The sequence below is a fragment of the Oncorhynchus clarkii genome, chromosome 18 (genome assembly GCF_045791955.1).
Source record: "Oncorhynchus clarkii lewisi isolate Uvic-CL-2024 chromosome 18, UVic_Ocla_1.0, whole genome shotgun sequence".
In the NCBI taxonomy this organism is placed as follows: Eukaryota; Metazoa; Chordata; class Actinopteri; order Salmoniformes; family Salmonidae; genus Oncorhynchus; species Oncorhynchus clarkii.
The window spans coordinates 39,556,143-39,569,529 of record NC_092164.1 but is presented as its reverse complement, the minus strand read 5'-3'; the positions used below and the strand labels follow the sequence as shown (position 1 = coordinate 39,569,529).

Here is a 13,387-nt window from a genome sequence, read left to right as displayed (position 1 = left end):
AATGCTGTTATTACAATGAAGAGGTGGTGATAATGACAGACAGCTGGCCTTGCCTGGTCTATTTCCTCTCCTTTATCTGCAACAATCCCCACACCACATCACACAAAGCATAGTCATTTTGTGTTCCATTCTCAAATTATAATGCAGCAAATGTGGTCCAAATACAGTATGGAGAAACAATAGCTTTCTGCTCCTAACCTCTCTTTCAAATTGAAAGACACTATTGAAAGAATTTAACTGGCAAGTTGAAGCAGCATTTGAAAATGTGTTTAACAACAGTTGAACTCGGTGACTGTGCTACAGTACAACAAAACCTGCAGTACGTTCAGACTAGAGCCTATTGTTCTGTGAACTTCCCACTCCAGGTTTATCCACCCTGAGGGCTTGCCCTCCGATTACACCATCACCATGCTGTTCCGCCTGCTGCCTGAAACCCCCAAAGAGCCCTTTGCATTGTGGGAGATCCTCAACAAGGACAACGAGCCCCTGGTGGGCGTCATCCTGGACAGTGAGTAGAATGCCGGGGGATGGGGCTGGGACTTGGTTGCTGTCATAAGATAGACAAAGCAATGGACATTTCCCCAGGTGTCTCTGCTCATTTATCAGTTGTGAGCAGCACAAATATTTTGTCAACGTAGGCTACATTTTCAAAAGGTATCCCGTTGCTCAGATTGCACAATGTCTACTAAACTGTCCGTGCCTCCTCTATTTGAAACGAGAACATTCCTCACTATATTCGAGTTGTACTGTATACTGTCAAACGGTTCTCTTTCCAACTTTAGACGGTGGCAAGACCCTCACCTTCTTCAACCATGACTACAAAGGACAGTTTCAGACAGTGACCTTCGAGGGACCTGAAATCAAGAAGCTCTTCTACGGCAGTTTCCACAAGGTCAGAGTTCAAAAGCACTCCTTGTTGTCTCACTTCCTCAGTGCAAACGCTAAATGCTACAACATCACCCTATCACCTCAGAGAATGTCCTGCTTCCTGGCTATAAGCCAGCTTGTTGAGTGATGTTAAGTCACTCTTGTCTGGCTGTCAGTGGAGCTTACAATACCTTTGCCCACATCCATGGCCTGCTGCTAAAATGAACGAGGATGTGCTTTATCTCTTCACTGGCACAGCTATCTGATAGTGTATTCAGGTCACCCACTTGCCAATGTCATAATCATCCTCCGTCTACAGATAACTAACATTATCATCCCTGAGTGAGATGTAGCACCTGAAACAAACACAGACCTTTTTTGGAGCAGTTTGTAAATCACTTATGTTATGACTGTTCAAATTGCTTCAACTTTTTTTGCTGCACAATAATAGTACTATATGTCATTTAGCAGACGCTTTTATTCAATGCGACTTACAGCCATGCGTGCATACATTTTACGTATAGGTGGCCCCAGTGGGACTATAACCCACAACCTTTGGCGTTGCAAGTGCCGTGCTCTACCAACTGAGCCACACGGGACCAGTACACAGTGTGTGGCTGTAGCAGTAACATATACTGTGGGTAATACGGTGCCATTATGATATTCACAAGGAATCCCTTCACCCCTTCATATTTCACCTGCTATCTGGTGAAATTAATTTTGTTCTTTTAAAATGCAAACCTTGTGGAATGAAGCTGGCACTCCAATATTGCCAGAATAATATACTCATAATTGAATCATAGCCTCTTCCAAACAAACTAAACTATGTAGGGAGGGGGGATTTAATATGACTGAAAGTGACTATGGCCTGTATTCAATTAACTTTGACAATAAAATGGCCCGTACTGATGAGCTCAGTGACTTTCAACCTGGTACCCTTGTAGGATGCCACCTTTCCAACAAGTCAGTTCTTCAAATTTCTGCCCTACCAGAGTTGCCCGGTCAACTGTAAGTGCTGTTATTGTGATGATCACCATGCGCAATGCCAGGCATCGGCTGGAGTGGTGTAAAGTTCGAGGCCATTAGACTCTGGAGCAGTGGAAACGCGTTCTCTGGAGTGATGAATCACACTTCACCATCTGGGAGTCTGAAAGACGAATCTAGGTTTGGCGGATGCCAGGAGAATGCTACCGGCCCGAATGCATAGTGCCAACTGTAAAGTTTGGTGGAGGAGGAATAATGATGGTCTGGGTCTGTTTTTCATGGTTCAGGCTAGGCCCCTTAGTTCCAGTGAAGAGAAATGTTAGTGCTACAGCATACAATGACATTCTAGCTGATTCTGTGCTTCCAACTTTGTGGCAACAGTTTGGGGAAGGCCCTTTCCTGTTTCAGTATGACAATTCCCCTATGCACAAAGCGAGGTCCATACAGAAATGGTTTTTCGAGGTTGGTGTGTAAGAACTTGACTGCACAGCAATATTCCCTCTAAACTGCGCGCAGGCGTACAGTACCCCTGAGACTGCCGCAGACGGCCGCGCAGAGTAAATATCAGCCCACGGAGAGAAGCACAAAATGTAACTTCACTCAACTTTCTAGACTTTTCCCTGTTACTTAACACTATCAACGTTTCCCTTTACTGTGGCAATTGTGATCAAATAAATGCAATATAAGCCACTTGCAATGCAACACACCGAAACAAAACAAACTATACAAGAGATGTTGTTGTAGGCATCGGAGTAGGATTCTATGTGCATGACCCAGACCATACTCTACACAGACCAGTGCAGCATAGCCAATCAGACCTGCAGTAGACCATTGCCATATATGGATCGGTGAGTAGATACGCTTGTTTTGAGATCAAAGCAAGAGCTGCATGTAGCCACATGTGCACATTTTGTTCATATCCTTTACTAGTTAGTGAGTTAATAGCCCAGTTTCAGATCATTTGTAGTCAGCAATAGGGGAGTGATTGCTTTCTACAAGGGCACAAAAGGTGTACATTTCTAGACATTTTGAAAAGCTAGGTAAAGAGCTTTTTTTGTCTTAAAGGGGCAGTGTTGTATTTTGAGACAGGCTTGAATAAACTAAGTAGCCAATAGGCAGAAGGTAGCATAATTTGTCTGATTCTCTGTAGTAATGGTATGGGAATAATAATGGATTTTATTTTGTAAAGTGGTTTCTTGCATCAAACAACACAACAACATGTTCAGTCACAGGTTAATGTCAAGCCCTACATGTTTTTTTTTCAAAAGTCTCATGGAATGTAGGCCTACAATGAACACCACACATTAGCTGCTACTGTAGGCTGAATGATTAAACAGCTATTTCCATGTTAAAATGTTATGGGATGCATTTTCTCCATTGTTTTTGATAGTAGGCCAATCTGGTAGGCCTACACTATAATACAATAGCCACAGTATCCTACTTGGCCACTGTTTAAACTGTAACTTAAAGAGGGTACAGCCTCAGTGTTCACAGTAAATGCACGCTGGAAGTTGCGCAGAATTTTTACAACATTCAGGTTCGTGCTCAGCCGACCTGAAATTTGCTCAATTTTGTTTAGGGAATATTGCTGCACAGAGCCCTGACCTCAACCTCATCGAACACATTTGGGATGAATTGGAATGTCGACTGCGAGCCAGGCCTAATCACCAAATGTGATTTTGCTAATGTCTTGAAATTCCCCCGTATATTTACCCATGAGACATCCCATTTCCACGAAGCATACAGTAGAAGCTTGATGTGTCAAGGGTAAAAAAAAAAAGTGAATATTTTATTTGTCACAAAAACGTCTTAAATCACCCGACTTCAAAACCGACTGGTGCAATTCTGAGAGCAGACCTTATTTTACAGCCTCTGTCTCTTTGAACCGCTGTCTGCGTTCTGGACTATTGGGGGAAAAAGTATGTCCGCCCGCAACTCTGTAATGCTGCCCAGTGATTTATTACTCACACATAAGACGTTTCAATCCCACTGCGTCTGTGTTCCAAACAGACCTGGGTTCAAATACTATTTTAAATAATTTAGGATAATTTAGCTGTGTTTAGGATTGACCTTGCCTGGCGCAATGGAACCAATAGAATAGCCACAAAAGTGTAAACCCTGCCAAACTGGCACTCCAGGCAGGCTTTGGCAAACGCTCAACGTATTTGAAAGATTTCAAATAGGATTTTAACCCAGGTCTGGTTCTTTAACTTCCCTGTAGCTGCACCTGGCTATTAGCAAGACCAACGCCAAGGCTGTCATCGACTGTAAGCTGGTTGGGGAGAAGGCCATCAACGCGGCGGGCAACATCACCACAGATGGCCTGGAGGTGCTGGGACGAATGGTGCGCTCCCGGGGGAAGAAGGACAACTCTGCACCGGTAAGCCCTATAGTCAGACACAGCTGTTTTGACATAGAATTACTAGAATATACTGTAGTTCTAAGGACATCCCATTCAATATCCATGTCAACATTCCGTAATTGGATTTCTATGTATTTTTAACCTCTTGATTCACCTTATTTTACATGTTTAGCCGGGCTGAATTCTAACGTGCCTTACAGTACAGTAAGATGTTTAGTGTCATACAGTAACCAATACACTGGTGGATAAACTATCTACGGCCTAGGTTATGAATTCCTATAACAGCATTAAGACAGAGGGTTTGAGTGAAGTATAATCACATCAGCACTTCAAGGTCCATTTGCCACTAAATATAAACAAGTCATAGAAACAACAGAGACACTACCAACTGAACTTTCATATCCAATCGCCCAGTTCCATAAATAGCCCAGATATCCTCATACAGGAAAAGCAGTGAGATGTACTCTCTGATAGGCTTGATAATTTTCTTCCTTTGACAAAAAATTTTCACACCTTTTTTTCAAATGGACCCTTTCTGCAGAGGAGGAGAAAAGAGACCAATTATTGATTCTTCCTCCTCAATAAGAGCTGTGCAACGAGTCTATTAGCTATGTGTAATACTGAAGAGTTATCATACTTTCACTCAGGCCTTATTTAGGAGTTCTGCAGCTTGCTGCTGGTTTTATCAAGAGACTAGTAGTAAAGTAGCACAACCTGTATATAATCTAAACGCAACATCCAACAATTTCTAAGATTTTACTGAGTTACAGTTCATATAAGGAAATCAGTCAATTTAAATAAATTCATTAGGCCCTAATCTATGGATTTCACATGACTGGGAATACAGATATGCATCTGTTGTTCACAGATATCTTTAAATAAAGGTAGGGGTGTGGATCAGAAAACCAGTCAGTATCTGGTGTGACCACCATTTGCCTCATGCAGCTCCATACGTGTCTTTGCATAGAGTTGGTCAGGCTGTTGATTGTGGCCAGTGGAATGTTGTCCCACTCATCTTCAATGGCTGTGCGAAGTTGCTGGAGATTGCCGGGAACTGGAAAGCACTGTCATACACATCTATCCAGAGCATCCCAAACACGCTCAATGGGTGACATTTCTGGTAAGTATGCAGGCCATGGAAGAACTGGGACATTTTAAGCTTCCAGGAGTTGTGTACAGATCCTTGTGACATGGGGCCATGTATTATCATTGTGAAACATGAGGTGATGGCGGCAGATGAATGGCACGACAATGGGACTCAGGATCTCATCACAGTATCTCTGTGCATTCAAATTGCCATTGATAAAATGGAATTGTGTTCTCTAAAATGACGTTGGAGGTGGCTTATGGTAGAGAAATTAACATTCAATTCTCTGGCAAGAGCTCTGGTGAACATTCCTGCAGTCAGCATGCCAATTGCACGCTCCCTCAAAACATAAGACATCTGTGGCATTGTGTTGTGTGACAAGTGGCCTTTTATTGTCCCCAGCACAAGGTGCACCTGTGTAATGATCATGATCATTTAATCAGCTTCTTGATATGCCACACCTGTCAGGTGGATGGATTTTCTTGGCACAGGAGAAAGGCTCACTAACAGGGATGTAAAACAAATTTGTGCACAAAGCTTTATAACACTTTACATGTTGCATTTATATTTTTGTTCACTATAAAAAAGATGTCTGTGTTTGTTGTTCTTTTTGTCCTCAGTTTCAACTGCAGTCGTTTGACATTGTCTGCAGCACGTCCTGGGCCAGCCGAGACAAGTGCTGTGAGCTTCCTGGTCTGGTGAGTTCAAGCCTCACTACTGATCTCATCTACTGACTGACATGGAATGACCCTAACCTTTGTTGTAATGTGTAGTTAGTTGCATGTTGTAGGATCATGTCATTTTGTGTCTTGTGGTCGTTATCCTCTTTTTTCCATCATTATGCTTTGGTCATTATCGTAATCATTAGCTCATTGTCCTCTTGTGTTCCATGTATTGTCATTTGGTCGCACAGTAGCATAGTCATGTTATTGTGGTGTTTCTCTCATCTCTCAGAGGAAGGAGGAGGACTGTCCTGCCATGCCCCGGGCCTGCACCTGCACACAGGACAGCAAAGGCCCCCCCGGCCCCACTGGACCCCCTGTGAGGACCCTTCGTCTCTCCTTCATCACCATCATTTGTTACTTAAAGCTGTTGTTGAGCTAGGAACTCATTCATTGCATTCAGTGCCAGATGAACAGACATTTGGAGATGGAGAGGGAAATATACATAGCTACAGTACATACACCTGGCGTGTGATAGTATGCTTAGGATGTGTTGAAAGAGTGGGTCTTTAATGTCTGTGATACGTACAGTATGTTGACGGTGTGTGACAGAGGGTGTGTGTTTGTGTGTTATCAACAGGGAGGTCCTGGGATCAGAGGAGGGAGAGGGGACCGTGGAGAACCAGGAGCTGTGGTACAGTACACACACACACACACACACACACACACACACACACACTCATGTAAATAAAAACCCAATGAAAGTCAATGCAGCTTGTAAAACTGAAACCACGATATGTTAGAATTCCACAAGCACTGAGTGGGTGGACAGACACATACCCACATTGATGGATACCTCTCTTCCACAAAAGATTCCTTATACGATGCTTTGCTGAAAACCCACTCTCTCTGAAAATGCCCCCTGCAAAGTTCTAATCTTTTATTCATATCTCATTCTCTCACACGCTATTCGACTCGGGATTGCATGGGTCTTGAAAGTCCCAGAAAATTGCACTGGTGGTTGAATGGTGTGTTATTACAGCAAGGGAAGGTCTTTGTAATGCAGGCGTCCTCGCAGTGCGCCCATGCTGTCTTCCTACTCTCATGAATTTTATATTCGTCCGAGACACAGCGTGCCCCCATGAAAGTCAATGGCCTGCGACTGGTTGGCTCACGACAAGACTGACAGAGAGTGGCCTCACGGCACTCTGATTTGCAGTTAAATCACAGAGTTAGCCTAAAGCCCCCTCAGCCGCCAAGAGCTGGGTCAGATAATGTATAAAGGATGAAGACAGTTGTATGGAATAAAAGATTTATGAACATATTGCTTGCCCTCCATGAAACCTCGCACAGCACACTATTGATATTCATGTCGTCAACTTTTGAAAGCCTTAGATTGCGATTCCGGTGTTATGGTCTTATATGTCATTAAAACATGTTTATAGTACTATATTACCAGCTAGCAGTTCAACATTTACAAATTGGTATTTTGTTGTTGTTTAAAATTGTACTTTCATACTACATAGAGGTAATGACTGTAGAAAATAGGGGATTTAACTAGATCTGTAGTAAAAATAGATCACTTTATCTCTTTGTTAACTATATTCTAATCTATTTGATCAATGTGTTCTTCTGTCTCTATGACAGGGGCCGATAGGTCCAGTTGGGGACGCTGGCACTCCTGGGCTGCAGGGGCCTCCTGGCCCCCAGGGCCCCAGCGGCCGCACCATCATGGGCCCCCCGGTAAGACACACACACACACACACACACATGCGCATACACACGCTCACACACACCATATAATACTGCACATATTAGAGGAGTCTAGTTTCCTGACATACATAACACAGCAACAGTACCAGATTCACCTAGGCCTGCTATAAAGTCCACCTTGTAAAAGCTGTTGTAATACTCAGAGGTCGATTCTTTCTCTCTCTCAAGGAATGATGTTGAACATAAGCCATAAAGGAGGAAGGATGTACCGTAATCTAATGGACTTTTTACTAAGGCAATGTTTAAGCCAACCTATGTGTTGAGAAAAACTTGTTCAAGGAATCAGGAGAACTCCTTTATCAGCAATAAGAAGTTTATTCAAGTAATTGCAAGGAAGATTGCGCTCTCAGGATGAACCCGGAGAGGATCTTGATTATTTACAAGTCTCTCAGTCTTTATATACTCCACCTACACAAAGAGCTGCTTAACCCTCAAAAAGAGGCAAGCTTACAAAAGAGCTAAGGGTCATTATCTCTACTCCCTTTAAACGTTCAAACAAACAAAACCAGGTTCTAACCGGTTCTCACAGCCGATGTGTCTAAGATAGGGGAATGATCCGATCTTTAGAGCCTAAACAGACAGGCAAATCATTCAACCTGGATAGCTTTTAGAGATAAGGAACGAGTAACAAATCACTCCTTTGTAGGGTGTATGAAGAGGTTACTGGTCAGCTGCGGAAGATTACCAGTGACTGTAACAAAACCATTTTTCACCCACAAAAGCATTAGAATGTAATAAATTAATTTTGCTTCAACACATGGTAAATTTTTCTCTATGGTATAACATACACACATTCTATATCGATGACATGATCTGTTTGTTGTTAATTCAGGATTATGGTGACAGTAAGGGTCCTTAAGGGTTATTAATCTTAGGGCTGAAATCCCGTTAACGGGAGGATATGACAACAGTCAGTGAAAGTGCAGGGCGCCAAATTCAAAACAACAGAAATCTCATAATTAAAATTCCTCAAACATACATACCGTTTTAAAGGTTATCTTGTTGTTAATCCCACCACAGTGTCTGATTTCAAATAGGCTTTACGGTGAAAGCACCACAAACAATTATGTTAGGTCACCACCAAGCCACAGAAAAACCAGGCCATTTTTCCAGCCAAAGAGAGGAGTCACAAAAAAGCACAAATAGAGATAAAATGAATCACTAACCTTTGATGATCTTCATCAGATGACACTCATAGAACCTAATGTTACACAATACATGTATGTTTTGTTTGGTAAAGTTCATATTTATATAAAAAAAATATGAGTTTACATTGGCGCATTACGTTCACTAGTTCCAAAAACATCCAGTGATTTTGCATAGCCACATCGATTCAACAGAAATACTCATCATAAATGTAGATGATAATAAAAGTTATACACATGGAATTATAGATATGGGTAGGCGGCAGCATTCTGAATTTTGGATGAAACTCATGCCCAAATTAAACGGCCTGCTACTCGGGCCCAGAATATATAATAGTAGATTTGGATAGAAAACACTCTAAGGTTTCCAAAACTGTTAAAATGGTGTCTGTGAGTATAACAGAACTGATTTGGCAGGCAAAAACCTGAGAAAAATCCATTCAGGAAATGTTTTGTTGTTGTTGGTCTTGTAGTTTTTTATTCAATGCCATTACAGTATCCATTGACTTAGGACTCAAATTGCAGTTCCTATTCCTTCCACTAGATGTCAACAGTCTTTAGAAATTGTTTCAGGCTTGTATTCTGATAAATGAGGGAGTAAGACCAGTCTGAATGAGTGGACCCTGACGTGTCACAGAGCTTTTTCATGCGCAATCCCGAGAGAGTGCATTTCTTGTTTACCTTTTATATTGACGACGTTATTGTCCGGTTGAAATATTATAGATCATTTAGGCTAAAAACAACCTGAGGGTTGAATATCAACATCGTTTGACATGTTTCTATGAACTTTACAGATACAATTTTGAATATTTTTGTTTGCCTGTTTTGACTGCGTTTGAGCCTGTGGATTACTGAAGAAAAAATGCGAACAAAACTGGGGTTTTTGGATATAAAGAGACTTTATCGAACAAAAGGAACATTTATTGAGTAAATGAATGTCTTCTGAGTGCAACCATATGAAGATCATCAAAGGTAAGGGATTAATTTTATCTCTATTTCTGAGTTTTGTAACTCTTCTGCTTGGCTGGTTACTGTTTGTAATGATTTGTCTACTGGGCTATGTTCTTAAATAATCGTAAGGTATGCTTTCGCCGTAAAGCATTTTTTAAATCTGACACCGTGGTTGGATTCACAAGAAGTTCATCTTTAAACCTATGTAAAATATGTTTTGTTTTCTGAATTTGAATTTGGCGCTCTGCAATCTCACTGGATGTTGGCCAGGTAGGACCCTAGAGAGGTTAATGCAACCACTGTGTCAGATTTCAAAAAGACTTTACGGAAAAAGCAAACCATGCAATAATCTGAGACGGCGCTCAGAAAATTTATCAAATTAGCCACCATGTTGGAGTCAACAGAAACCAGAAAGTACATGATAAATATTCCCTTACCTTTGATGATCTTCATCAGAATGCACTCCCAGGAATCGCAGCTCCACAATAAATGTTTTGTGATTTGTTCGATAATGTTCGTTATTTATGTCCAAGTATCTACTTTTGTTAGCGTTGGTACACATATCCAAACGCTTGTGTGTTTGGACAAAAACTTCAGACAAAAACTTCAAAAAGTTCGAAGAAACATTTCAAACTAAGTATAGAATCTATCATTAGGATGTTTTTATCATAAATCTTCAATAAAGTTCCAACCGGAGAATTCCTTTGTGTCTACAGAAGCAACGGAACGCAAGTCGATATCATGTGGAATGCACGTGATCAGGAAATGGCTCTCTGCCAATAAGCTGACTCATTCAGCTCTTATTCAGTCCCACAACACAGCAGAAGCCTCATTCAAGTTTCTAAAGACTGTTGACATCTAGTGGAAGCCCTAGGAAGTGCAACTTCATTCATATCCCAATGTGAATTCAATAGGGCCTGGGTTGAAAATATACCAACCTCAGATTTCTCACTTCCTGTTTGGATTTCTTCGCAGGTTTTTGCCTGCCATATGAGTTCTGTTATACTCACATACATCTTTCAAACAGTTTTAGAAACTTCAGAGTGTTTTCTATCCAATAATAATAATATGCATATATTAGCAACTGAGTCTAAGGGAGCAGGCCGTTTGCTCTGGGCACCTTTCATCCAAGCTACTCAATACTGCCCCTGCAGCCATAACAAGTTAAGGGTTATTAAGGTACAGCTACTGTAAGAGCTTGTGAAACAAATGGCATTTGTAATTCGAACGCAGATGGTGACCAGATAGTGACGACCCCAACTTATGAAATAGCCTCCAAATAAGCTTGATATTTGCTGTTTATATCTATTGTTGTTTTTTCACACTTCAGGGTGGTCCAGGAGAGAGAGGTGAGAAGGGTGCAGCTGGCGCTCCAGGAATACAGGTAAAGACCACCATTCACTTCCTGCCCTTTCAGACACACTTTCCCTCATCACAAAATGGCATTCAGTCTTCAAATGACATTCAAATGACACCATTGCACCAAAGGGAGATCTTTGAATGTCATATTTAATTTCTATCTCTGTAATGTAGCTGTTAATAGGAACAAGTCATTCTGAGTTCTGGTGAGAGAGTTTTGTGTGAAGGGCTACTGCTCCCCTTTGGTTTATATTATGTCGGATTTGCACAGGTAGCAAAAGGAGAAGGTAGAAGTTGGTCTTAACCAATAATAACGGGTCAGCTGTCTTCCCATCCAATTGATGGTAAATCTGAGCATTAGCGGATAGGGCAATCTGATCCTAGATCTGTGGTTATGGGCAGCGCCTGCCTGGACCGTAACAAGACATTTTTACAGAATAACAATAGCTATTTCCCCTCTGTTGTAATGATTCATGTCTAAGATGCCATGAACTTTCATTATAATCAATCTCTGAGCTCAGCCAATTAAGTTGGATCCTGTCAATAACTGTAGAGGTTGGGAGATGTGTGTTTTTGTTTGTAATAGGCTTTGAGTCATGCCATTGGCATTCAGTACTCGTTGTGTCTGAGTGAGGGAATTTGGCTTTGACAGCTGTGAAGGTCATGCAAGAGACTGTGTATTACAAACAGCTCAGGCCTCACAACATTAATTATCTGTAATGAGTTAGGATAATGGTCCAACCAACTGAGTCCGTCAATACAAACGTATTCATGCTGACACCCTCAACAGGCCTTTCTGTTTTCACATGCGCTCTCTCTCTCTCTACGGTTGCAGGGCATTCCTGGGTCTCCTGGGTCACCAGGTCGAGAGGGACAAACAGGAACAAGGGTAAGGTCTTGTTTGTCTGTTTAATCCAAAGGAATAGATTTTATGTGAATATAAAGTCATGGTATAGGAGCTGGCGTAACCGCACAGTCTCATAGGTATGTATTTGTACATGTAACCCCTTTCCACAGGGACTGCCTGGTAAAGATGGACCCCAGGGGCGAACAGGTCCTCCAGGGACTATGGTAAGTCAGATTGTGTGTGGATGGAGCATCAGGGACTGATGAATGAACTTGATTGAATTGTATTATAAAATACATTCATCCTGTAGCTTTGAATTGTAAAATGTGATCTGCAACTTACAATACTTTCTGGTCAACAGTACTGTCCCTGTAGGTTACTTGTTTGTGCTTCTTGGGGAACGTAACAGTTTTTTGTTTTGTTTCTTGGCCAAATGTTTTTGTAGTACCTCAAGTTACCACTGGGAAAACGAAAGTTACAAATTGGAACTTTGAGTGATTGCTTAATCAGTGAGGTGACACTTTGTTTGTTTTTGTTTTTCTCCTCCTTCACCCACAGGGCACTCCAGGAGCTCCCGGCTCACCAGGGTCAAGTGGACCTCAAGGGTCACTGGGAGACCAAGGACCTCCTGTGAGTCATCTGACCTCTCTATGTCCATGCATGTTACTACTTAAGGAGCTGACCCTCTAGCTAAGGAAATACCCAGCAAGCAGAAATTATGAAATTACATCATTACAACCACATACGTCAGCATGATGTCATTTCAAACGGTTTTGCCCGTTGTGTGTAGTATTCGGGAGGTAGGTTTTGGGAGACAGCAAAGTCATATATGAATATATTGTCCATAGTCCTACAGTACAGTATATATATCATAATTAGGACCTAGAGTTGTTCCTGACTGCCTGACTTGACCCATAAAAGTTACAAACTATAACAAGCGCCAGGCATTATTCTAGGGCAGGTCACATGGTCAGGAATATGTCGTATTTCTATGTATGTATAAAGACCTGGGAGAAAGGATAACAGTTCAAAGGGGATATTCGGAGACAGAGAAATCATTTAAGGAACTATATATACATCTAGTTATACATCTAGAAAATCTAACGTTGTAAGGAGAAGGTATGTCAAAGATGTACTGCATTTTATGTTCACCAGGCTTGAAAAAGGACTTTGCTAAACTAATAGACACTCAAAGTCCACCAACTTCATTCTAAAGCTGTCTGTGTGTGATGCTGAAATGCAAACAGGATTGTTTCTGCCTGCTTGCTATTTGGGATCGACATGCCTGTTGTCTGTCTGGTCTGGTGGACAGAGGTGTGATAGACAGAGATGCCGGAAGCCAAGGAGTCT

At 41.7% G+C, this 13,387-nt stretch overlaps 1 protein-coding gene across 1 annotated transcript in view; it reads left to right on the top strand.

The window, feature by feature from the left end:
- LOC139373473 (collagen alpha-1(XIV) chain-like) overlaps positions 1-13,387 on the top strand; it is an 88,077-nt gene that overhangs the window by 60,294 nt on the left and 14,396 nt on the right. The window contains exons 31-41 of the mRNA XM_071114029.1: positions 366-508; positions 783-892; positions 4,073-4,231; positions 5,921-5,998; positions 6,255-6,341; positions 6,603-6,656; positions 7,610-7,705; positions 11,162-11,215; positions 12,026-12,079; positions 12,208-12,261; positions 12,596-12,667. Coding sequence (XP_070970130.1) covers positions 366-508; positions 783-892; positions 4,073-4,231; positions 5,921-5,998; positions 6,255-6,341; positions 6,603-6,656; positions 7,610-7,705; positions 11,162-11,215; positions 12,026-12,079; positions 12,208-12,261; positions 12,596-12,667 — 961 coding nt within the window. The remainder of the gene's footprint in view (positions 1-365; positions 509-782; positions 893-4,072; positions 4,232-5,920; positions 5,999-6,254; positions 6,342-6,602; positions 6,657-7,609; positions 7,706-11,161; positions 11,216-12,025; positions 12,080-12,207; positions 12,262-12,595; positions 12,668-13,387) is intronic.